Raw genomic sequence first — 26,834 nt, forward strand, 5'->3', positions numbered from 1 at the left:
TGATCAGACACTTCAAAAAAAAATATACACACACAAATAAAATGTGCACAATACAAACACATTGGGTATCTCTGTGGCCTGGTCTACAAACTTATAAAACTATTAAAAAGTACATCTGTCCCACAAAAAAGAAACATGCCTTATGCAGCTCTGCACACAAAATCTAAAAAAAAGGTATGCGTGTCAGTATATGGTGACTCCAAGAATTTTTTTTGCAAAGATTTGGATTTTTTTAAGCGTTAAAATGTAAAAAAGAAAAAAAAAACTATATAAATTTGGTATCCCCAGAAACGTACCGACCCATAGAAAACAATGTGAAAATGAAGCTCATTAGAAAGTCGTACAAATACAGTTTTTCTCCAATTCTACCCAGTTTGTCCCGCAAAACTTAAGTGTTTATATGGCTCTGTAAATGGGAAAAATTCTATAAAATTATAGCTTTTGGAGGAGGAGGAGTCAAAAATTGGCAGCGGCCTTTAACCAAAAGTTAAATATCTGAGTGACAAAGTGTCAAATGCATTTTCTAAGTCCATAACCTTCCTCTATGTAGGCTTGTACTCACCTCTTCATCAAAACAAATCAGGTTTTTCTGGCAACTTTTGTCCTTAGTAAAACCATGCTGTCTGTCACTTATAAGATTACATACCTTCCCTTTTGAGCCCTTCAAATGGTTTCCTCATAATGGCTTCTATTTTTACTAGTCTGTAATTTCCTGGGGAAGACAGAGCCATTTTTGAAAATGGGCACCCCATTTGCCTTGTTTTATTCCATTGGTACTGTACCAGTCACTAGAGAATCCCTAAAAATTAAGGATAGGGACACTCGTGGGTGTAGTTCATCTGGACCCAGAGCCTTGCTCATGTTTGGAGTGTTTAGCTTAGCTTGGACCACTTCTATGTTTATCCAGGTTAGTATGTTAGCTGAACCAGTATTGTTGGCATCTACATAAACTACTCTCTGTTCTGTATATACAGAGCCAGTGTCAGACTGAAGGGCCTAGAGCTTACCAAAGGAATTTGTTCTGGGGTCAACCCAACAGCTTCCTGCTAATGGCTCCTTCACTGAAATCTTGCATGTGTGCCAACTATCTGCCACCCAGCATTGTGCATTACTAAGCATTTTCCCTGTATTGTTACCCCCTATAGTACTGTACATGCCTTAATAGCTCCATAGCCGTTTCATACACAGTACGTCATAGAAAATGACATGGCCATGGAGCACCAACTTCATATTTACATTATTTAAGTAGAGTGATCCTAAAGACCTACTTGTTCTATCTGTCTGATAAGCGAAGCCGAGCATTTCAAATTGTGAATTTTTCCAAATTTCCTATTTTTAAAAAAATAAATAAGCACAGAACATATAAACCAAAATTTACCACTAACATGAAACATGATGTATCATGAAAAAAAACATTCTCAAAATCAATTGGGCAAACTAAAGTATTACAGAGGTATTACCATAGACAGTAACACGGGAGATTTGAAGCCTGGAGCTCTGTCAAAGTCCAAAACTGGCTATGATAGGAATGGGTTAAATAAGTGGTTTCTGGTTTGAAATAGTCACAATTTCATAATTTAACAGGTTAAGAGGAAAAAAATTAAGAGCCTAAAGAAGGGTTAGAAGTAAAACAAATAAGTATTACTCGCATTTGTTAGGATGCCAGAACAAAGACAACCTGAGTAACACATTGGCCTAGATTTATTAAGCCTTGTTATGCTAGGTACAAGGAATAAAAACCCACAATTTTTTTGCGCAAATTGGATATTTGCTCAAAAATTGCGACACTTTTTTTTTTCATTGCAGTGAAAAATGCATTCAGAGAATGCAATGAACTAATGTTAGGAAATTCATTCTGGGAAATGCAGACAATATATGGTATTGATTTTCCAGACTAGATTTGCTCATGGCTGCCTGCACCTGTATCATTAGACAGTATTAAGTATTAACTGAGTGGTGCAAAAATTCTTCTAAGGTCTATTACATGTAACAAATTTTTTTAAATTGGCTTGTCATATTCGCTCTCTTTTCATCAGATTGTGATTGTGGAATTTGGAGGAAAGCCTTTCAGTTGTTCTGGACTAACTTTATCACACTGGTTTTGGTGCATCTTCATTGGACTTGGTGAACTATTATGGGGTCAGGTATGTTTATCTTTTGCTATGTAAAGATGCCAATAAGGTGTTCACGTCAGTAAAATCTTATCATACATCTGTATTTTACTTGTCTTTGTCTGGACAGTTAATCTGCACAGTTCCCACAAGCCGACTTAAGTTTTTGAAGGAAGCAGGTCATGGGCCAATGAAAGAGGACATCCCCCATGAGGAACTGCCAGAGGATGCTGATGAGATTGACCATGCAGAAATGGAACTCCGTAAAGGCCAGATCTTGTGGTTCAGAGGCTTGAACAGGATACAAACTCAGGTACTTTAGCTGTTAGTTCAGCCAGTTTAAACCTTTTTCCCTTGTATGTGTAAAATTGCAGAATAACAATTACTTTTTCTGCTTACTTTACAAACTGTATTATATTTAAAACAGATGCATGATGTAACTGACGTCACTTAGAATTTAGTGACTGTTCCAGTATTTTTGTTGCAGCATTTTTTCCTTACCTTATCTTGATGCTAAATGATAATTACCACACTTAGAAGATGACACATGAAATCACTATTACACTTTACTTACAAACATATAGATATTTCTCACAACTTCTCAGACACAATTTAATTGATTATTGGGAATCCTTGCTATTGAAGTGAAATATAGTATTGAAATATATTGTGGCAGATTTACTATTGAAAATACAACAAAATGCTGCCTCATTTTGGGCCTAAAAATTGGCATACATCAAATGCAAGAAATTTTTTAGGCTAAGGCCACATATGTCCAGTCTGCTGCAGGATGTCTGCCATTGACACGCATTTGGCAAATAGACCATGCTTTAAAGGGGTTATTTGGTTTCTAACATTGATGGCCTATCCTTAGGGTGGAGGACCCCAGCTGGTTATCCGTACCGATTCAGAGCAGTTTGCAGTATTGCTTCCCATTGAAATTTACGCAGCTAGATATTGGCCATCAATGTTATAAACCAGATAACCCATTTTCAACCTTTGAATTACGTAGTTTGAAAGTCACACCAATCTCAATCAAGAAATTTATTTGCTGTAGGTTCAATAAAAGACCATTTGCACTTCTTTATTTCCAGAAGTACGTGGATGGGTATTGTTTGTTTCCCATATACTATAATGGCGCTGTAAATCACAGCAGGTAGATATCCTGCCGCAACTACACTACAAATGGCCATAGTTTTGTGCCACTGTTCTAAAAAGAAAAAAATATATAATTATAATAGATAAACTCTAAAATTGTTTAAAAATGACTATGACCACACCAGATTGTAATAAAATAGCAAGTGTTTAATAAACAAAATGTGATAACACCTCTGCAATTACAGATGTTACAAATGACAAATAGTTTCCAAGGATGAAGTGGGGAGTCCTGTTGTATATTATGCTCCAGTATACACCATCTCTTTTGATGACATTCAGAGGTTGCTGGACAACCATGATCCCAAATTGAGACGAACTAGTACAATAAACGCTAGGGTTTTATATTAACTTTACATGGGGTAATGAGCTGTGATCAGCCCAGCTGTACATTAATATATATGGTATACAAACACATAGGCATGTGTTCAAAGTCTAGATACCAGGGGAAGGTGCAACCAAAGAAAGAGAATTATGTAGTAACAGTAAAGTAACAGAAGCTATCCCTGTCATGCCACATCAATAAGATATCTATAGATAGACAAAAAGCAATACCAACAGACTGATCAGTAAGGCATTAACCCTGTCATCTCACACCAATAAGAGTCTGATTTTGTGGAAAAACATGTCCTATTACAAAGACAAACACCTCATTTTTCCATGGTGCAAACCACTATATAAGACCTGTGGCATTACATTGTGGCCATTCAGATTAATGACCATCTATGTAATACATGCATGGCCCTTTTCTGCCAAATTACAAGCTGTTTTTCATAGAATGGCTGTTTGTTGTTTCTCGGAGAGGGGGATACTCCTGTGTGATGTTCATATTCCCTAATAGGTTATATGAACACGTGTGTTTTTCATGACACATTCTAGAACAACTTTGCAAAGTACTGTTACTAACTAATTGTCCTTGCAGAAATATTGCAATAAATAATTATCTGCTTGTAATAGCACATCCTGGTATTAAAAATGTATACGCCTGTACATGTAATTTTTCTCAAGCTGTTCTGAGAACACAGTAAAAACGGTATTGTATTAATAGAGCCTCATTAGAATAATGTGCATGGGCCTATACATTTTAAACACCAGGAAGTGCTAAAGCAGATAATTGTGACATTTCTGTTATTGGTATCAAAGGTAGTGATATCGCATGCCCTTCACTGAGGCTGGTGATTGGCCTCAGCAGTCACATGGGAATTCCGCCACACATTGGCTCAGTACCGAGAAGAATGGACTGTGCCGGGAGGCACCAAAGCACTGTAGAAAGGGGAGTATGATTTTGTTTGTTTTTTTCACTTCCCCTGGCTGATTTAAAAATTCAATGGATTGTCCATTTTTGCCTGAACAACTCTTTCATAACAATTCATTTTATCACGTGTGATCTACCTATTGGTTTACAGAAAAAAAAAAAAAAAACACTAATGTACTTCTTTATTCAGTGGGTATGTAATCTACTGACTTTCTCCTCTGGTTCTGTTCTCATCGGATCAGTTTGCAATTAATGTGATACTGACAGCAATATACAATACACACAGTATATTTAGCCTTTACTATTTATGTATTTGCAGCGCATTTACTATTTTGACAGACGAGTTCCTATAGTAAAGGAGATGTGAATACTCCTAGTTGGATGGCAAAATACCAATTGCGTCATTGCCAATTGGCATAGGTTGGCAGTTTATTTTCCTATCGCCCTCCTAATTTAGGGGGAATTTCTTGCTGAATTGCCTCTGGAACCAATAGGCCTCCCTGATAGCAAACCAAAGCCATCAGGAAATGGCAGCAGACGAGCCTTAGTGAAGGCCCCCAGTGAGAACCAAAAAGGCATCTGCACAATGGAAGGAGAAAGTGATAAACAGATAGAAACAGTTTGCCTACGACTTAGGTACACTTGACACCGAAACGTGTCAGTCTGAACGCTCCTCCACACCATGTGAGTTAATTGTTTGTTCATAGCATATTTTTTTGGAATCTGAAAATGTGCATTCATGTATACTTTTAAGAAGCATTTTTGTAAATAAAGTAGAAGTGATTTTTTCATATAATGGAGATTGCTGGTCCTCTTCTTGGAAGAATTGTTTTGTAGACACATCCAGGCAGTGAAGAGAGTGCTCACGTGGGACGTGGTTACTTGGGGTCTGGGCAGGAAGATGAAAGTGTAAGGAAGAAACCACCCTAGGCAATGAGAAGGTGGTGGACAAAGGATAGCCTCGTTCCTGTGAAGAACAGGAAAAGGAGGCTTCCAGGAGAGGGCAGTTGGGACAGAGACTCTGCCGATGGAAGCAATGTCCACCAGGAAGGAAAGCTCCAGGACAGAAGGTGAAGAGAGATCTCACACAAGGGCTCAAAAGAAGAAGCCTGAAGCACTACAAAACTGAGATTAAGGTCCCATGGTTCCAATGGAGGACGATAGGTGGAGCACATTGTGCCACTCCCTGCAGCAAAGTCTTCACATGAGGCTACAATTCCAGGGTCTTATGAAAAATAATGGGAAGGGCAGAAAACCTGCCACTTAAGAATAGAAAGCCTTTTGGACAGACTGGACTGAAAAAAAGCCAGGATCCTAGGAAGAGAATAGGTGAGCGGATGGAAGACATTACACTCACACCACCATACGAAGGCCTTCCATGTGCAATGATAGATCTTTGCAGACTGGGTTTTCCAGACCTGAGCACGGTCTGGATCATAGGCTCCTAAAAACTGCTATGCCTCAGGACCTCAGCTTCAACATCCACGGCGTTAAACACCGATGAAATAAGGAAGGGTAGAACAGCAGTCCTTGAAACAAAAGGTCGACTGAGCTTTGGACCACAGGCCCTGAAAGGTCAAGGCACCGAAAAATGCTTGCCAGTTAGAAGGACTGGGGTCGGTAGGATTACCTGCCAATGGAGTGAAGAAGGACTTCTATTGTGAGACTCCTGGGAAAGGGAGTCGCCAAAGAAGCTCTTGACTAACCTGGGGAGGCAAGAGAATCAGGTGGTCGAGAGCCAGAATCACCATCGCAGAGTATGCAAATTGAAATTAATTTACAAGGAACAACCTTGAAAGTTGAACCCATGATGCCAAGGACACGCATGCAGAACCAAATAGAGCACGGAGAGTTCCTCCGAAGGCTTGACCCACTGGATTGGAGGGCCAGGATGTTGCAGTCTGGAAGAAGGTTCTTGCCCGAGTGCAGAACTAGGATCATGCCCAGGAAATCCATGCACTGATAGGGCAAGAGAGAAGACCTCGCCTCTTGGAAGATGCAGCTGAAGATTGCAACCCTCGGACACAGCCAAACCTGTACAGCCCTTTCAGGATAAGGAGAGCCATCCATGGAAATGGTGAACTGTTTGGAATAAAAGTCCCAAAAAATTCTCTGAACCGGGGATGGGAACAATGGCTGGCTATAGAAAAGTGGTCACTCATGCAGCAGAAGAGTGCAAATTGGTGGAAAAATATCTTCCATTTTGAAGGGAGGAGAGCTCGATGGAGTAGCCGTTTGACATCACCTCTCAAACCCAGGCACAATCTACACTGCAAAACACTAACTCCAGAAGAAGAGCAGCCTTCCCCATACCCGAGGCGCCCCTGGGAAAGACCTTCATGCAGAGGAAGTGCTTGGAAGTGGAAGGCCTAGAGGGCTTGGTGCTGCTCCATATCTGAAAGCTTGGTTTCTGTTGCAGGTCATGAGTCCTCCAACAGGATAATGGCTCAAAATATACTGATCTGAACAGCCCTCACTTTAATCCTATTGAATGACTATAGAAGTAGCTGAAATGAAGCCTGGAGAAGGCACCATTCAAACCTGAGAGAGCTGGAGCAGTTTGCTCACAAGGAATGGGCCAAAATACCTGTGAAAAGGTGCAGATGTTTTATTAAGAGTTACAGAAACTGCAGTGATTGCCTCAAAAGGTTGTCATAACATGTTAAGTTACCATCATTTTGTCCTGGCCATGAACATTGGGTTTCTTTTTAAAATAATTCTGTTGAATTCGAAAGCCATTAATAATTTTCATTAGTTGATTTTTAGTAAATTTATTTTTGACACTACTTTTGAAACTATCAAATTATTTCAGTGACCATTGTGGGGGAAGGGGGGGTTAACCAAAGAGTACCAAAAACTTTGGCCACGTGTAATTGATTTACATTAAAGGGATTATCTGTACTTAGTACAGCTCGGCACTACGCTTGTTTGCACTTGACTCACGTGTTCCTTCAGATTTATCCCTTTCTATAATAGGAGTGCCATAATTTAAAGGGATATATAACCGTAATGTGCATTCTGCATTCTTTCCAATTCAGCATGTACATGTGGATAGAAATCACTTTTACACTTTTGAATGCGTAATGCATAAATAAATTCCTAAGCAATTAAAATCGTTTCTCAAGTCATGAAAGTCACGCATTGTTCTTCATCATTCTTGCAGACTAGGTCTGCTGAAAAGCGATAAGGTCACTAAGCAGCTTAGTGTCCATCAACTGGGGATCATTTCCTGGCTCTTGAATCTGCTGTTGTGTTGGTAATCTCATTTTATATATGGAATAACAGTGTACATTTTTTCTTTTTTCTGCTGTTTGTTTAAAAAAAATGTCTATTCAAAATGTTTCCTGTTGATCCTTGTAATTTTCTTAATCCTTTCTGACCCATTTTAGTTTTTCTTGATGTTCTTTAAAGGCTACTTTCATCTTTAAGAATATATATGGAAAATAACACAAATGAAAGTATTACACTTTCAATATATAGAGCTTTATTTATTGAAACATTTTGCAATTTTCCAATATGCTTCCTCAAAAAAAATTCCTTGAAATTTAAGATGACTTTTTTTTTTTACTAATGAAAATTGGATGCTGATATTGTAAATATTGTAATTTTTTAAATGTTTTTTTTCTGTAAATGTTTGAGACATCCATGTTACCTGAGCTGTGGTTAACAGCATTTTGGTAGATGCTTTAAGGGGATTCTTTCATTAAGTTGCAAATTTTTCTCACTAACACAGGGGTGGGCAATTAATTTTTCCATGGGGCCACATGAGAAATTTTAACGGTTCTAGAGGGCCATGTGCGCCGTGGTAAATTTAGCTCCACCCACTTCTCTGCTGACTCTGCCCATTCTCAATCATTTTTCCATGTGCCCCACAAAGTAAAATCCTCCTACAATCACCCTAACATTTACACCCCCACATTATAACGTTTCCCTCCAAATGTCCCACAGTATTAAGTCCCTCTCCTGGTGCCCCAGTATAAACCAGCAGAAACTAGAGGGGACATTAAACTGGGGCAGCAGGAGGGGGACATTAAACTGGGGGCAACTAGAGGCAGACATGTCCCTCTCCAGCTACCCCCCATGGTTTAATATCCTTCTACAGCTGCCCCAGTTTAATGTCACCCTCCATCTGCCCCCTAGTTTAATGTCCCCCCATGTGTATTCAGTTTAACTGCCCCCCTACATCTGCCCCTAGTTCCCCCCTCTTGCTCACACATTCTGTCTCTTCTCTCTTCATGCTCTCACATGCTGTCTCTTCTCTCTTCATGCTCACACACGCTGTCTCTTCTCTGTACAGCAGCCTCCATTGCCGGCAGCTTACAGAGAGCACACAGTCCCATGTGGCTCCGCCCACTAACGAGTCATAGCCTATCCTGGTGATAGGCTGTGATGACATCATCACAGGTCCTCTCTCTATCATTCAGCATCCCCCATTGCCAGCAGCCTGGTGACATCATCACAGGTCCTTGAAGAATCTTACAGTAGCTATGCGGGCCGCATAGAAGCAGTCAGAGGGCCGGATGTGGCCCGCGGGCCGCACATTGCCCAGGTCTGCACTAACATGTAGGAATAGCCTTAAATGGATTCTACCACAAAATCATGTTTTTTATGTGCGTTAGACGTCGGAATAGTCTTTAGAAAGGCTATTCGTCTCTTACCTTTTAGACATGGTCTCCGCAGTTCTCTCGCAGCAATGGGGGCAGGCCCCAGCTCTCAAACGGCGATGGGGGCGTCTCACTGCTGCCAGAGACCTCTCTCCAGCGACACCTCCATCTTCAACAGCAACCACGTCTTCTTCCGGCTGGGGTCACACTCCGCTCAGTACGCAGTACGCTCCTGTAGTTCTACAGAGAGCTACAGAAGCATACTGTGTATGCGCGCAAGAACAGAGTGTCACCCCAGCTGGAAGAAGACGCAAAGTTCACACCTGCGTTCAGGTTTCTGTTTTGGGAGGTCCACTTGGACACTCCCCAAATGAAACCTAATCAACTTAAAAAAGCGGTTACCTTTAGAAACCTGCAGACCCCATTAACTATAATGGGGTCCGCCTTGTCTCTTCCCCGAAAAAGTTAGAAACTGGGGAGAGAAAAGTGCTGCTTGCAGTACTTTTCACTCCGTATTTTTAAAAGCGTAATGGGTAACAGAATCCCCCAGACAGAAATTAATCTAGGTGTGAACCTAGCCTTAGTCCTTGCCCCTGGCTCATATAACACTAATAAATATATAAAGAATTCTTATATAATTTATATTTATATAAAAAATATTTTTTAAAAAATCCATATTTTGACATCGGTAACTTTTTCATAGTCCCATGTACATTTTGGGGTATGTCTATTCAAATTTTTATGATAGGAGAAACAGCAAAAACTTATCGTACAAAATATTTTTATAAGTTTGTAGACTGAGCATGTTCAGACACAGATACAATGTATTATTATTTTAATGTGTTCTAGGGAAAAGAAGGGTGATTTTAATTTTGGATTTATTTATTTTTTTTCTTTATTTTTTATATTTTTTAAACCCTCTTGAGGTCTTTAACCGCAGGGTGTCTGATCACTGATTCAATACACTGCATTTCTAATACATTGTATACTGAATATTGTAATATATTGCAGAAAGCCTATGCCTCTAGTACAGGCTTCATGGCGGTAGCCCATTTAACCAGTTAGCCATATTCTATACAGGCTTTCTCCGCCTACCACCATTCATGAGTAACAGTTTCTACACTGGTGAGTAGCTGGGTTGGTAAGGCAAGGAAGCCTGTATCAAATAGAGATTTATATCTTCTTCTTATAATGTATACACAAATATATATAAATGTTATACAAACAGTGGGAAAAAATTTTACATTTACAGTTGCACAAAATATATTTATACCAATTCTGTTAAATCCGCGCAGTGTTATTCCCCAAGTGGATTGTAGACCCCTTTCATTTTCTTTGAGGAAAACAAAAGGATCCCGCCCACATGGGTAATAAGAGCTAGTTTACTTCCAGGGGCCATATTTTTCGAACAGGTGGGCAGATTTTAAACATAAAAACACCAAATTAATCAGGATCGCAGGCAGCCTTAAGTGATGAATGGCATTTAGTGTCTTATGCTTAGTTACAGATGTTCTTTAACTCAAGTTCTCCTTGAGAAGGTGTCAGTTTGTATGTTGTTGTAAGGGGAGTAAAAGTGTGTTTCCTTATTTATAAAGGCCTTTGAAATAATCTGTTGTGTATGAATATGTGTATCAATATTTGTCTTTGTATATTTTACTGTATTACCTTATTGTTCTATTTAACCACTCTTTATTACTCTATTTTTTTAGTAATACTTACCTTCTTTCTGTTTTGTACAGAATTTTGTATTGTTTCAGTCTTCCTTAGTTCTCTCTTTTCTTACTCTCTCTTGCCTCTGTTTCCTCCTCTGACTTTGGTGTGTCTCCCTCTGATTCCTTACAGATGGACGTAGTTTATACATTCCAGACGGGCGGTACCTCTTTACAAGGGGCTCTGAGGCGCCAGCCTTCCACCATTAGCCAGCACCTCGATGCTAAACATGTCTCTAGCCCAACACATGTAGCTCTGTCCTCTGCTACCTCTCCCCCAGCCACCTCTGCTGCTGCTGCTTCTGTGGGCAGTGAGTTCAACACTATTACAATGCATGCTGTGCACTTGGGCTGCTGATCACTACTCTGTCTGTTTCTTAATACTATCACTATCTAGACAACCAAGTCATCTAACCCAGGGAAGGATGTGATGGGGATTGCTCTCTCTCACTGCTTGCCTTTTTTTCCTATTTATTTTTAACTTTTTGTATTGTGATGCATTTTTCCTGCAGGTGACAGACTACTTTTTGTTCAAACAGATGAACTATAGTATAAAGGGAGGGACAGTTTCCTCAGCTATACCTATTTTCTGGGAAGTATTGTCATAGCTGATGTTTGCTGGCATCGACAGACAACACTACAGCCTACTAAATACTTTCACCATTGAATGATAGCTATAACATATGGGCTAACATATTTATTTAAAGGCCAAGTCCACTAAAAAACATGTTTGTAAATTAGAACTTCAAGCTTGGCAAGTGTTAAAGCTCTGTTCACACCATGTCTGAGCTATGCAGTTGAGGCATACATGCTGTTTTGTTTTTAGGATACATCCATTTTTAAAGGGGCTCTATCGGCAAAATTATGCTGATAGAGCCCCACATATGCGTGAATAGCCTTTAAAATGGCTATTCAGGCACCGGTAAAGTTACATCAAAGTACATCCCCCCCCCCCCCCCCCCCCCCCCCCCCGTTTTAAAATAAAACCCTATAACAGAATATGTTCAACTTACCAAACGTGTACGGGAGGCGGGAATTCAGGGTCCGACGTCATCTTCAGCCACGCCGGCTCTTCCAGCGATGTCCTCGGGTCCCATCTAACTCGCGAACTGACATTGATAAAAAATGGCGCATGCGCAGTAGCAGTAGTAGAAGCATCATGCTGGAAGAGGAGGCGTGGCTGAACTGTTTTTATGTAAAGGAAGATATTGCAATGTTATATGGATGTCAAAAATGGAAAGTTAACTTTAGCAACTTTACAGTGATAAAGATTGCAAGACAGTATAGGTAAGAATTACGCTCAATATAGCACTAGAATTGGTCAAACTCAATAGCTAATTTGAAAGAATACAGGAGACAACTAATAACAAACAGTAGAAGTAAATAAAAAAAAATTGCAGGAATGGCTAAGGACACAGCTTGAATTCACAGCAAGTTAGCTGCAACAGACACCCTGGCAGCTGACCTTATGCGATGTACAGTAGCCATGTAAATGATTTTTAAAACAAATTACACCTGCACACTACAGAACAGATTGACATGCTGTGGGTTCAAAGCACAGTTATTGCTGTTGGATTGGAGGGTCATGATAGTACTCGTCCATAGACTAGTACTGGGGGGCATTCCTCACCGCTCAGTGTCATCGCTGGGTGGTAAGCAACGCCCCCTCTCACAGTACAGCGGAATAGACGCCACTGTGAGGAAGGGCGTTACTGACTGACTTTCAGAAACAACTTTCTGACAGTTAAGAGCTACTGTACCAGCACCGATAGCTCTTCACGGGGGCATAGAACAGTTAAGCCAATAGTGCAATGAATTCAGCGCACTGTCGGCTTTCTAGTGGTGTATTTGGTTCAGACGTATTGTGTCCGAATGAAACTGCAGATGAAACTCTGCAAATATTGTAACAAATAAACTGAAATAACTGACGTGAAAAAATCACGTCAATTATCCTGATTGATGTTTGGTTTCAGTTATTGTTACAATTAATTGCCGAGCCCTACTCATGAAACTCTATAATAATATCTAAGTGGCCAATGCAGCAACATGGTACAGATGGTAATCTAGCATGCTGGCAAGAATCAAAGTCATGGGGAATAACAAAGTGATTCAAAGTGCTTGTTTCATGACAAGGAAGTGTACTCAGTTGTGAAAACTGTTTTTCACTACCAAGTGCACATCCGATGGTAATCTGTTTTCATGGATTCCCCATAGACTTCAGCCTATTGAGACATCTGTGAAAACAGCCTCAGAAATTACATGTTCTATTATTTAATGGATTGATCACACATCCATTAACAGAAGCAGAAAGCACTATATTGCACTGCGTTGGGCATTAGCCATAAAGGGTATTCCCATCATGGCAGTTAAATGACCAGCCATTTATGTGCAATTTTCTCAGTTCACTTGTACAGGAGTTCTGAAAATAACTGAGGTTGCCCACTTGACTGTTTTGATACTCCAAAACAAGTGAATGGGGAGACTTACCCTTATGGGGCATTTATATGTTTATCCTGTGAATGTTGCCATACAGTAAATGCTAATGCCTCTATTATTGTTGTTCTGGGAACCTAGTTTCCTTGATTTCCTGTAATTTAAAAATGCATCTAATGCATGCGAAACATGGTGTGAATAAAGCCTTACAGCACACAAAATGTTACAAACAAATTCTATTTTTATTTCTTCTATGACATCTATACTATTCTGTTGTAAACGCAAACATTAATTTGACTAAACACATTACATTATATTGTCCACGTAGTTCAGGGATACAATTATATGGAAATAGCTCTTGCATCTGCATAGTACAGAATTTCATTTCTTACCTATTATTCTAATGCCTATTTCAGTGTTTATTTAACATCCATATTCACAGGGGTCCTGGACTTGTGCTTAAGAGAGGCTGTAACTTGCTCTTATTCCCTCTTTCTATGCTGCTTTAATTTTCAGCTGTTTGTCTGCATGGGGGTCCTGGTGCCTGCACAGTATGCATGAGTGAGCATGCGAACTCCTACCTTGGATGGTGCTGTTGTACAGTGAAGGGTTTAGATCAGTGTATTGAATGGCTATTAAAGATGCAGACCCTCTTAACCAGTTCACGTAAAGCAAAATAATGAGAGTTTTAAATTAAGGGTTGTAAAGTCTTTAGAACTCCACTAAGCTTTCTGGATCCAAACATGACTTTGTATGCAATTTTGTCTTTAATTTTGAGTGGGGCTGCAACTTTATATATGCGTTACTATAAACTACTAAATTATAAGATTTTTTTTTTTCACCAAAGATACCGAATAGTATGTCTTGGTTTTATTAGTTCTAAGCCATTACAGGTGAAACTGTCATAATTTATTTTTTATTTGGTCTTGTGTTTTTTGTCACATTTTCTTTCTATTTTGTTCCAATGACTACTGTCCAATGTTCTTGAAAAAGTCTTAAGCTCTGTTCACATCAAATTCTTGGTATCAGACTCATTCTAAGAGTGTTTTTCATATGCTACGCCATATATACTATTTTGGGTAATTGGGGATGACTTATACCTTTGTACCTTGATATATATAGTGGCAAATGTTTGGCATATACGCTGGAAGATTCCTCTGGTATATAGACCAAATGTGGCCCTTAATTAAACGTGATGTGAACGGAGCCTTATTTTTAAATAGTGCAGTCACTGACTTGTATCCAATCCAATATTATTAAAATAATGCGTTCCAAATGTGTCATATTTGGTACATGGCCAAATGTATGAGGACATCCCTTGTAATAAATATTGTGGACTCTTCCTTTGGTAGGTAAATAGGTAAATTTAGCAGTAGAATTTCTCCTCCTGAAGAGTTTGGTGACTTTCAGCATTGTGCTGTGTAAGGCGGTCATATGTCAATTAAGCCAGTACATCAAATTTCTGGCTTCCTAGAGTTGCCCTTTTCAAATGCAGGACCAAATTACAGTGCAGCTACATACTGTTCGGTCACATAAGTGCCTAGAATATGTCTACGAGCTCATGAAGCATACCGTGTGCAAAACGCCACCAGTGCTCACTTTTATTCCTCATTGATATAAAACTGCACCAGAGGCGACTTAACTTTTTGCTGAAATCCTCATAAGTAAGTTTTCATGATTTTGAGCGACTTAGCACAAACTTTCACAGAAAGTGGACAAAATTTGTTGTTAAAGTATATTATAAAATTTGGCACAAATGATACCAAAAAAATCTAAATTTGTTGAAAAGTTTTATGTTTATACTAATTATGTTAAATTTTATGTTTTTCTACCTCTTTTTCCAATTGTCTGGTACACGAGAACTTAAAAATTAAACGTTACCAATTCTGTCTTGCCACCACATTAAAAAATATACCGGTAGTGAAAATCCATCTTTCAAAAAAAAAAAAAAAGTCTGTGGCATCAGAAAATTTAAATAAAATCCATATGCATGTGCAGTTTTGTAATTAGATGGTCCATACCTATATTTGGATGCAGATATGTTTGTCCTTGTAATGTATGTCTAGTTGATATTTTATTGAAAGTCTTAATGGTATATTTAGAAGGAGTGTGTATGTATGTGTATTAGTATATGTGTGTAGAAGGATCTAGACTCACTTTCTGCACACAAGCATATTTTGTTTACACATTACTCTTTTACATCACAGGTTTTATTGCTCAATTCTTCTTTACAGTTTATATCTCTCATTCTATATCCATTTCATAGTCAGTTCTTTCTCTTATTTAATCTTATGTCTTTTTTTTTTCTTTGTTTCTTTTTAAAATATTTATTTATTGCCTTTTTATTTCATGGAACAGATTAAGGTGGTTAATGCGTTCCGCAGCTCCCTGTATGAGGGACTTGAAAAGCCACAATCCCGCAGTGCCATCCATAACTTCATGAACCACCCGGAGTTCACACCACAGGAGTCGAGGCCTGATCCCCAGCTAACAGACAGCGACAGCGAGGGCGAGGAATCACGGGGTCTTCTCAAAGGACATACTGTGCAGACGCACAATCACAATAACAACTCCTCTGCTGACCTACGCCCATTGGACATCACAGTATCACCGTCTGAAAGCCCAGTACACAGCATGGAAACCTCAATTTAACACCAATATTATAACCCAATTCAGCTGGGACTCTGGATTAGGTCACAGCTCCTTCCCTTGCTGTCCTGTCCTTTCACTATCCTTTATCCAACAAACCACAGCGAACCATCTTCATCTCATTCATACACACAGACCATTTGCTAAACACTAAACCATACTAATCCGCCAAATATGCATTGTCAACATCACATCAATGAGATCTTCATAACTCTATCGCCACACTGAATGTGATGTATCGAAACTATCATAGAAAAAGTGTCCTTATTGCCCGTAGCAATTAACTAGGTTCAGTCATTTTGTTAAGAACACTGGAAAATTGAACATGGACTCTGAATTGGTGCAACAAGTCCACTTTTTCTCTGAGACTGTTCAGTATGTGTCCAGACATCTACCAAGCACATAACCATAAAACCATAGACAGTCATATATTGGCTTCTTACACCTCAGCCATGCCAATATTCCTTTAATCAATTAACTACAAAATAATTTCTTAATCTCTAGTCACCTTCTCACTACCATGGTCTTAGCAATTCTAATTGTACACTTGGCCTATTCTTCCTATGTGCGGCATTTATTTGTGGTCATTGTGTAATCATTTAAATCTGTCTTCAACACTACACCTTATTATAGAGCCATGAAGAAATGTATTTCTTTAATACATGTGATGTCTTAAACACATACTAAACATATTCACACAATGGAAAGATATGTAGAATTCATCTAATGGGTTTTTTTTCTACAAGAGTTTGGTCATGTAGTCAACTTCACATCTACTTACACAGGCTAATGTGGTCATAAACATAGCGCATGTGAGTTTATGCTTTTAACTCCCTCTGTTTCCCTTGTCTTGTGTGTTTGCATGTTTATTGACATGTTCCCTGTCCTGTTGCTCCCTTGTATCCTATATACCCTGCTTGTTCTTCTCCTACCTTTTATTGTCTGTACCCAAAGGTGCCACTGAAAAAGGGAGCTGGTCTTAGGATTCTATTTCCAAAGTGTGCCATCTCTATTACTTCGAGGCACAGCACCCAATGCACCTGTCTTCCACCTGTAGGACTGCATTACCCCCACAGCTTTTCTACCCCCAGACTGTCTGCGAAGCTGTGAACTTTTGCAGAATGCAAACTGCCGGATATCTCCCAGTACCAAGGAGTAAAAACTGTGCCATTCTGCCAGTTTAGCTGATGTTTGTACCCCCTGAAGTTCTGATCCTTAAACCTGGAGGTCATCAAACTCTAGGTGGAGGGTTCCAGGATATGTTGAAGGAGGCTACACTGCCATAGAAAAAGCATGTGTGTGTAATAAAGATATATAGACGTATAAGTGATTACACATACATACAGAAACACACTAACATTGGTACGTTTACAATCACTGTTCCTGAATGAGGGCTAATGAATTTGTGGAATTTTGCACTGCTGCTGGCCTTGTTCTGCTGCCTTACAAAGGAAGCCATGATAGGGCACAGTATGCAAAGAGGGATAGGTGGGCTGTGTTCTATCATATTAACAGCTGAGTACAGCAGGGCAATTCATGAGACTGGCACCGCTCTTTATTAGAATTGATACAGTTGGCCACAATGTTCATACATTACATGAGCATGGATAGTATGCATTGGTAGGAGTTGCTACTGCCTTTTAGCTATGCATGTGACTGGTTACATTTCCCCACTCACAAGTTCTGAAAGATAGACTAGACTAACTCAGAAGAGCATACTATCCATTTGCTAATTTGTGTCCACCTACATCACTCTTTTCACTGCCAGAAGGGGTTTACAACTAGCAATGTAGGGGAAGAATCCTTCCCTGTATTGATGTGAGTGAATTTCTTTTCCCTTTCTTGTGCCTTCTTATAGTTCCTGCACAACTCATAGTTTTTAAGTGTTCCTTATAAAGGGAAATGTTTTTAAGATCTTCCCCTGCCTCCCTCTCCGGCCAATGACACTTCTTTCTCAAGTGGGACAAATTTCTAGTCCCACTTACCTGTTTAGGAATGGGGTTTTTATGGGAGAATTTTAGCTCTTGGTACATGCATTAGTCAGATGTGGGAATCGAATTAATATTTGTCTGATGCTAACCAGTCATTCCAGTGGGCAGGTTTTCTCTCACAGGCGCTACGCATAATATATCAAATGAGTTTTGTCAGTTGTCCATTAAGTACAAGTATAAAATCTATAACCCGAGCTGTAAGCACTATTATTGGAAGTCTTAGTGTTAAACCTTTCATGCGTTCTGCTCATAAAAAAGATTTGTAATATATTGCATAATAAGGTTTTTCTTACTCTGCAAAGATTGTGCACACTGGCAGCTAAAGGGGTTACATAGAGTTGTAGTACACAAGCAAAGATCTAATGTTTTTCAATGTATTGCCAGCAAGTACTGTATTTGGAATGTGCACAATGGAAGCTACCATAGTACTGATAACCCCATATACTCCTATCATTTCTACTATGTATATTGCAGTTACACTATTGACTAGCTACTGGGGAAGTAATAGAAGTAATCATAAAGCTTTGCAAGCCATCTTGAAGCTGCTTGGCTTAGTTGTAAAGTAATTCAAGATATTGTAACATTAATTGCCTTTTTTTTTTCAATTTGCAGTTTTTATGGTTTCTGGAGATAAAAGATAAAATATATATAGTTATGCAGAAACTTTTGTTTGATCATTTGGAGAACCAGGAAAGCTTTAGGGCTGTGTGCACGATAGATGAGGATCCAAGTCCAATCACTGAAAGTGCAATGCTAGTCTCATGCCCAGCAGGAAGTGCAAGTGGTACAAAAGCCAATATTGTATTTTTGATTTCTCATACCACTGGCAGCTCAGTGCTTTGTAGGCATAGAGCTGTCATACAGAAATGTGTTTTTATACATGCATATATATAGATATATAAATAAATATATAAATTATGTTCATATATGGCAGGTCATTCTGCAGTGTACGCTTTTTATGTGCTGACTTTTTTTATGTAAAATAGGTTTTTCTATTTTATTTTGATGTTGCGTACACAACAGAGATCCTGAAATTTAATTTCATTTTTTTTTTATTTGTTGGGAAGACTGTAAGGAATAACGTTTTGGGAGACCTTTTTTCTGTTACTTTTATATAAAGTCATTAATCCAAATTGCCAGGGACAATTTGACAAATGCTGTTACAGAGCGTACAGTAGATGTCTCGGCTGTGAAATGCTTAGCCATATGAAAGGTAGTCTTACAAACTAAGTGCTGTGTTGGACAACGAAAAAGAAGGTGTAATGCATATGGAGATTGCACACACACACATAGTGTTAAATGCAGCAGATGCGTATTGGGTACAGATTTTCCATCAAAATCCCACGTTTTCAACATTCCAAATACCTCTGAATGGATTCCCATTGCTGTCAAATTAAATCATAACTTGTAACAGACAAAGCAAGGCATTTTTTCACATTGAAAGAGGTTTTTGAATGGCGGCTAATTCTACAGCCTCAGTTCTGCTTTGGCAAACCAAAGAATAGTAACATTCAGTTAGATTTTGGATGACAGAGCACAATGTACCATCTTCAGTAGCTGCTATATTGAATAATGCTGTGACGGTATACAGTGATGTATGTTTATTAGTCTGAAGTTCACAGGTCCATTGAGCTGCGAAATCTGTGGCCCTTTCACAACAGAATGAAATTAATGGTATTTATTTAATATTCTCAGGACACACCAACTATCACAATAGCCAAAATGTACTCCCCTGTATAATGTATGTATGTATTCCTGCATAAATGCCATGTTAATGCAGCAATTTACCCATTGTATGGCAGCAGTTGTATACATACTCAGTTATTAGGTTTTACTAAGTACATGCTAAAAGTAATCTATATAATATGAATGTTTACCACATTTTTCAGTTGCAGAGATTTTATATATATATATATATATATATATATATATATATATATATATATATATATATATATAATCTTGGCAGCTGACAGCCAATGTTCCTGCCCTATTCATATTGGTCCATTTTGTAGCTAATGCAGTTTTATGGTTTGTCTTCTGGTATAAGATCTACGAAGTTACTTTAATTATCAGACAGTGATAACCATGTCATGGTATTACAATATTTGCAATATTTCATTATAATAGGTAAAATCTGATACAGTGGTATTGACATGATGATACATGATGATTTCAGAAAATAGTAAATGCAGCTTACAGAGACCTAGAAAGAAGAAATACACAATGTGGCCACATATACACTCTATTCCTCTATATTCTCCATTGTCTTTAAAATAGACATATGTCCTACAAGTCTTTCACAAATCTTGTAAACATTTATCTGTCGCCCGGAAAGAGCATGCCTTATTAAACTTGGGTTTCCTTACTTGTTTTACTTTCTTTTTTTTTTACCATTAAGTAATTTGGTTAAATAATCACTGTTATTTTTGTATAAAGCAACTGACTGACTCTGAGTTTTGTGTGTGCATGATATTAAAGAAATGATGATACATTTTTAGTTTTTTTTAAGTCCATTTGTATCAGATACCAGCACAACCTGCTGGATTCTGTGGTATATCTACGTTAGGTAATGTAACACTCTGTTCCCCTTTCTAAAATACAGCCTTCTCATGTTACTGTTGGATCACCTCCATATAGGGAGGTTACAAGGGTTAACAGCTATTACTACAGGGACAAATAAAAACGTTGTCACTTAAACTAAGGGCTAGTTCACACGGGGACATGACGGAGGATTTTGATATGGGAATCCACGTCATAATCCTCCATACAATTATTATTATTTTTTATTTATATAGGACCATTAATTCCATGGTGCTTTACATTTGTGGGTTTCATACAATATACAGGTACATATCATACTAACAGTGACCGACTGGCACAGTGGGGTAGAGGGCCCTGCCCGCGAGGGCTTACAATCTATGGGTATGTAGACTGCTAGCTTTTTTTTTTTTTCTGCTAGCAGATAGCAGAGAAAAAGCGACATGACCTTTCTTCAGGCGTTTACCGCCTGAAGAAAGCAATAGAAGTGAATAGGAGGCGAAAACCGCACAGTTTTTATCGTGCGTTTTTTTTTTTGCAATAATAAGCGATGCCTTTTTTTGCAAAAAATTGCGCGGAAAAAAACGCAACGTGGTTTTTTTCAGGCCATTCACTTTACAGGAGGGGAAAACAGCCTGGCTTTTTTTAAAATCTGTTTTTACAAAAAAAAAAAGCTCCAAAAAAAGCTTGGCAAGGCTAATTAGGAAGCTTTTTTTTCCGGTGCCAAACTAAGCCACACGTTATTTACGTGTGAACTAACCCTAAGTCTCAGCAGTGAATTGATTATAAACCTATTTACAATACCTTATAGACAGGATTCTACAGTATCTGCCTCTGTTCTACAACTTTGGAGCTCTATTTCCATGTAAATACTCATTTTATTCCTATATAAATGAGGAAAAAATTGTTCTGGGGTGCGTGTATTGGTTTGCCTGGGCTTTGGTCTTGGCTCTAGATTCCTGGTTGAACATACATCCGTTATTTGCATATGCATAATCACATTTACATGAAAATGGGGCTCCAAAGCTGATTAACAAAAGCATATTTAGGAACTGTAGAATCGCTTCTACAAGGTATTTATAACCAATTTACTACTAACAGACTCACTTTAAGTATAAAATTCCAGAATCTTAATTACACTGTAAATATAATATAAAGAGGAGATTCTCAGGCCAGATGTTCAAGTATGCAGGAATGAGGTATGAATGTTATGCAAGTGTAAGTTCTGTGAGTAAACAAATGGAAAATACATTGCTATGAGATGGTACAAATGAGGTAAGTTAGAGTCTATTCTTTCCTCCAAACATACAACTGTCATCACTGTGTTAGGGTGCATTCACACGGAGTAACGTGCCGCATGACCTGACACATATACGCCGTGTGAGATTTTGAGCACCGTATACGCTCCCATTGATTTCAGTGGGAGTTAGTCTCATATATGCCGCGTTATTTTGCGGCCATCTGGAACAGCGGAAGGGAAGTGTAACCATCTGGGACAATGGATAAACAGAACCCTCACTCCCGGATGTAAATAAACCTCCACATTCAAAAATGACTGGAATCTCCGGAAGGTGAAGGTAACCATCTGGAACAGTGGAGGGTAAGGGTAAACCTCTGGAACAGCGCAAATACACACCCCTCACTCCTACATGCATGTCAAAAAAAAAGATTCTCATATAGAAAGGTACTAACATACTATCCATGTGTATTGTATGGTGTGCAAAAACCGGAGGAACGGTCCTATATCAATAATAGGAGAATGTCAAAAATACAAATAAGGATAGGTGGTGAACCACACCAACCTTCAACAAAACAGGTTTTGCCATACCACACATCATATATCATTCCATTGACCCCACTAAAACTATCCACACTTCTCCATTCTAAGTGGTATATATACAACTGCAACCCTCAGACATAAAGCTAATGAAAATGACTATAAGAAACCAGGACAGCTGGATAGCCCTGAAGACCCAAGGATAAATAAACTTGCACCCTAAGACACAGAGGGAAGAAACCCACAACAAATCACAGCAAAGCAATATAACAACTTTCCATGATAGGGTAACAGACAAGGGCAACATACTTTCATAGCACATCAACAATAATTTGATTCCCTATATAACAACTGACATCAAATTGTTCATTCAATCCTAGTGGGTACAGTGTGTTCAAATGATAGATCCACTGTACCTCCTTTTTGAGAATCCAATTACCCCCTTTCAAGGGGGGCCTCATGCATTTGATTGCCTGAAATTTTAGTCCTATAGTTTGGCCAGCATGGTACTTTACAAAATTCCGCGCTATGGGAGTGTCACACTCATTTAAAGGGGCTCTATCACTGGGAAAAGTCATTTTTATCTAAACACAGGCTTGCATAGGCTTTAGAAATGCTACTTCACACCTACCTTTAGTATGTAAATTGCCTCAGTGGTTTCTAAAGTCAGTTTTTATTAATATGCTAATGAGCTTCATGTGATGTGATCTCTGATTCTTTTCCTGAGCTGCCTTATTGTCTTCCCCACATAATTGCAGGGACAAGGGAACCTCAGGAGATAGTTCACACCCATAGTAGAGCAGTTGACAAAATTTTTGCATTTATATGAGATTCCTATGGAGACACTAGTAAAAACTTTATTCAAGTCAATAAAACCACAAGCTGTACACAATCCACATCTAAAAGTTCCCCCTGATTTATATGAAGAAAGCCAGATAGATGTCACTGAATCCTGTGGTCGATAGCTATGAACCAATTGGTCTTTTAAGTTTTTACCCCTTCTGTAGGTTATCAAAGGTCTAGTCCCCATCATGATCAGCCTGTAAAATCCACCAATGCCTCTCCAAGATCTTGCGTACTTTCTGCTCTTGTTTGTCATAAGTACCTATTACCCTGATCTGTTGAGAGTCCTGTGCCCTTTTTCGTGGTGCCAACGAAGAGCTCCTATCAGTATTCTCCACCCTATGAAACACCTTGCGTATGATGGGCCTGGGAAAACCCCTCTGTATTAAGCATCTCGACAGGTCCCTGGACTGGGACATACAGTGGGGCAAAAAAGTATTTAGTCAGTCACCAATAGTGCAAGTTCCACCACTTAAAAAGATGAGTGGCGTCTGTAATTTACATCATAGGTAGACCTCAACTATGAGAGACAAAATGAGAAAACAAATCCAGAAAATCACATTGTCTGATTTTGTAAGAATTTATTTGCAAATTATGGTGGAAAATAAGTATTTGGTCAGTAACAAAATTGCATCTCAATACTTTGTTATATATCCTTTGTTGGCAATGACAGAGGTCAAATGTTTTCAGTAAGTCTTCACAAGGTTGGCACACACTGTTGTTGGTATGTTGGCCCATTCCTCCATCCAGATCTCCTCTAGAGCAGTGATGTTTTGGGGCTGTCGCTTGGCAACATGGACTTTTAACTCCCTCCAAAGGTTTTCTATAGGGTTGAGATCTGGAGACTGGCTAGGCCACTCCAGGACCTTGAAATGCTTCTTACAAAGCCACTCCTTCGTTGCCCTGGCGGTGTGCTTTGGATCATTGTCATGTTGAAAGACCCAGCCACGTTTCATCTTCAATGCCCTTGCTGATGGAAGGAGGTTTGCACTCAAAATCTCACGATACATGGCCCCATTCATTCTTTCATGTACCCGGATCAGTCGTCCTGGCCCCTTTGCAGAGAAACAGCCCCAAAGCATGATGTTTCCACCCCCATGCTTTACAGTAGGTATGGTGTTTGATGGATGCAACTCAGTATTCTTTTTCCTCCAAACACGAAAAGTTGTGTTTCTACCAAACAGTTCCAGTTTGGTTTCATCAGACCATAGGACATTCTCCCAATACTCTTCTGGATCATCCAAATGCTCTCTAGCAAACTTCAGACGGGCCCGGACATGTACTGGCTTAAGCAGTGGAACACGTCTGGCACTGCAGGATCTGAGTCCCTGGCGGCATAGTGTGTTACTGATATTAGGCTTTGTTACATTGGTCCCAGCTCTCTGCAGTTCATTCACTAGGTCCCCCCGCGTGGTTCTGGGATTTTTGCTCACCGTTCTTGTGATCATTTTGACCCCACGGGGTGAGATTTTGCGTGGAGCCCCAGATTGAGGGAGATTATCAGTGGTCTTGTATGTCTTTCATTTTCTAATTATTGCTCCCACAGTTGATTTCTTCAATCCAAGCTGGTTGCCTATTGCAGATTCAGTCTTCCCAGCCTGGTGCAGGGCTACAATTTTGTTTCTGGTGTCCTCTGACAGCTCTTTGGTCTTCACCATAGTGGAGTTTGGAGTCTGACTGTTTGAGGGTGTGCACAGGTGTCTTTTTATACTGATAAGTTTAAACAGGTTCCATTACTACAGGTAATGAGTGGAGGAAAGAGGAGACTCTTAAAGAAGAAGTTACAGGTCTGTGAGAGCCAGAAATCTTGATTGTTTGGGGCCACATGGTGGCTCAGTGGTTAGCACTGCAGCCTTGCAGCGCTGGAGTCCTGGTGTTCAAATCCCGCCAAGGGCATAAAACCATCTGCAAGGAGTTTGTATGTTCTCCCCGTGTTTGCATGGATTTCCATCCCATATTCCAAAAGACATACTGATAGGGAAAAATGTACATTGTGAGCTCTATGTGGGGCTCACAATCTACATTTAAAAAAAAAAAATCTTGATTGTTTGTAGGTGACCAAATACTTATTTTCCACCATAATTTGCAAATAAATTCTTACAAAATCAGACAATGTGATTTTCTAGATTTGTTTTCTCGTTTTGTCTCTCATAGTTGAGGTCTACCTATGATGTAAATTACAGACGCCTCTCATCTTTTTAAGTGGTGGAACTTGCACTATTGGTGACTGACTAAATACTTTTTTGCCCCACTGTAAATTATGTCTGGGACGAGCAATTCCATTGTACTCTCAGGAACTGTCCTATGGGTATACCTCATTTTAATTCTGGTGGATGGTAACTGCCAAGCAGTTGGTTTCCTAAAAATATTTGTGGAAATTTTTCCATCACAAGATTTAATCAGTTTTAGAGAAAGAAAGGTTATGGAGTCAACTTGGAATTCTGATGTAAATCTCAACCCAAGACTGTTCACATTCAGTTCTTTCACAAATGCAATAAGCTGCTGTTCAGAACCCATTTAAAGAATCAAATCATCATCTATATATCTAATCCACAGGTCTATATGCCCCATCCAATTTATGTTCTCATCAGTGAATACAGTGGTTTCCTCCCACCACCTGAGGAACAAATTAGCATATGTGGGAGCCACAGGGCTCCCCATTGCTGTGCCCCTGCTGGTGGAAGGTCTGCACTTTGTACAGAAAAACATTCTTCTCCAAAACAAATTTTAGGAGTCTCATAATTAGATCACTGTGTGGTTGCATATAGACCCCCCTGGACTTAACATAATAGGCTACAGCTCCATATCTTTGTTCATGGGGGATTGAGGAGTATAGCCTCGACATCTAAGCTGGCAATGTGCACCTCCGGTTCGAAGGTGATCCCCTCCAAATTAATGAGGACGTCTATGGTGTCCCTAGCATAAAATGATAACCTTAGGACAAATGGTCTTAAAATATCCAAATAAACACTGACATTTTAAGTCAGACTTCTTATTTGGGACACTATTGGACGTCCCCTAAGAGAGATCACCCCCTTCTGCACTTTCAAAAGAATATAAAAAATTTCCAGTACTGAATGCCAAAGTAATAAATACTCCCTCTCCTGTCTATCGATCACTTCTTTCATCAATTCTTCGTCCTGAAGCTCTTTAAGCTCCAATTTAAATTGACCAATGCTGTCTCGTAATGATTCTATAACATTGTTCATCCATGAGTAAATTCCTACATACATCCAGATATTGGGACCTGTCGAGCGCCACCACATTAACCCCCTTATCGGAGGGGTGACACGTTTTCTTGGACAAAGGACATACATTTATTCATCAGAAAGTTAAGGTGGAGTAAGTTTTATAAGAAAGTTAATGGAGAAAGGTGCAGGATGTCATGTATACATGTATACATAGTATATGTGGATATTTGGATGCCCTATGCCACCTGATGACTCAGTATGGAAAAGAACGATCTGTGCTATTTGCACAGGTTTATTGGCCTATATGAATTTAGTTAAAAGGGAAGAGAGTTTAGAAAAGAATTCCCTAGGGTCGGAAATCAGAAGAACCTGAAGGACATAGAGAACCCAAGGGAGGACATTTATTTTAAAGATGGAACACCTACCAAACCAGGTGAACAAAGCTTGAAACAATCTCTCAAGATGGTCAAATAAAGACCATTGGAATGAGTACCCCTAGGTACTTGAAAAAGGAGGGAGTCCAATGAAAAGTATGAGAAAGATTCCGCAACACACGGTGGGAGAGAAACATTTAG

The 26,834-nt window shown here is 39.2% G+C and overlaps 1 protein-coding gene across 5 annotated transcripts in view; it reads left to right on the plus strand.

Annotated features, from left to right (window-relative positions):
• LOC142194850 (plasma membrane calcium-transporting ATPase 4-like) overlaps positions 1 to 20,401 on the plus strand; it is a 174,757-nt gene extending 154,356 nt beyond the window's left edge. For 2 of the 5 annotated variants that reach the window (XM_075264241.1, XM_075264242.1), the window contains 4 exons: positions 2,037 to 2,144; positions 2,242 to 2,424; positions 10,968 to 11,145; positions 15,626 to 15,766. In XM_075264241.1, the coding sequence (XP_075120342.1) occupies positions 2,037 to 2,144; positions 2,242 to 2,424; positions 10,968 to 11,145; positions 15,626 to 15,630 (474 nt within the window). In that variant the 3' untranslated portion in view covers positions 15,631 to 15,766. Of the gene's footprint in view, positions 1 to 2,036; positions 2,145 to 2,241; positions 2,425 to 10,967; positions 11,146 to 15,625 lie in introns of all 5 variants that reach the window. The other 3 variants (XM_075264239.1, XM_075264240.1, XM_075264243.1) reach the window with 2 other exon arrangements.
• Positions 20,402 to 26,834: the final 6,433 nt, after the last annotated feature.

Source organism: Leptodactylus fuscus, chromosome 2, assembly GCF_031893055.1.
Source record: "Leptodactylus fuscus isolate aLepFus1 chromosome 2, aLepFus1.hap2, whole genome shotgun sequence".
Taxonomy (NCBI): Eukaryota; Metazoa; Chordata; class Amphibia; order Anura; family Leptodactylidae; genus Leptodactylus; species Leptodactylus fuscus.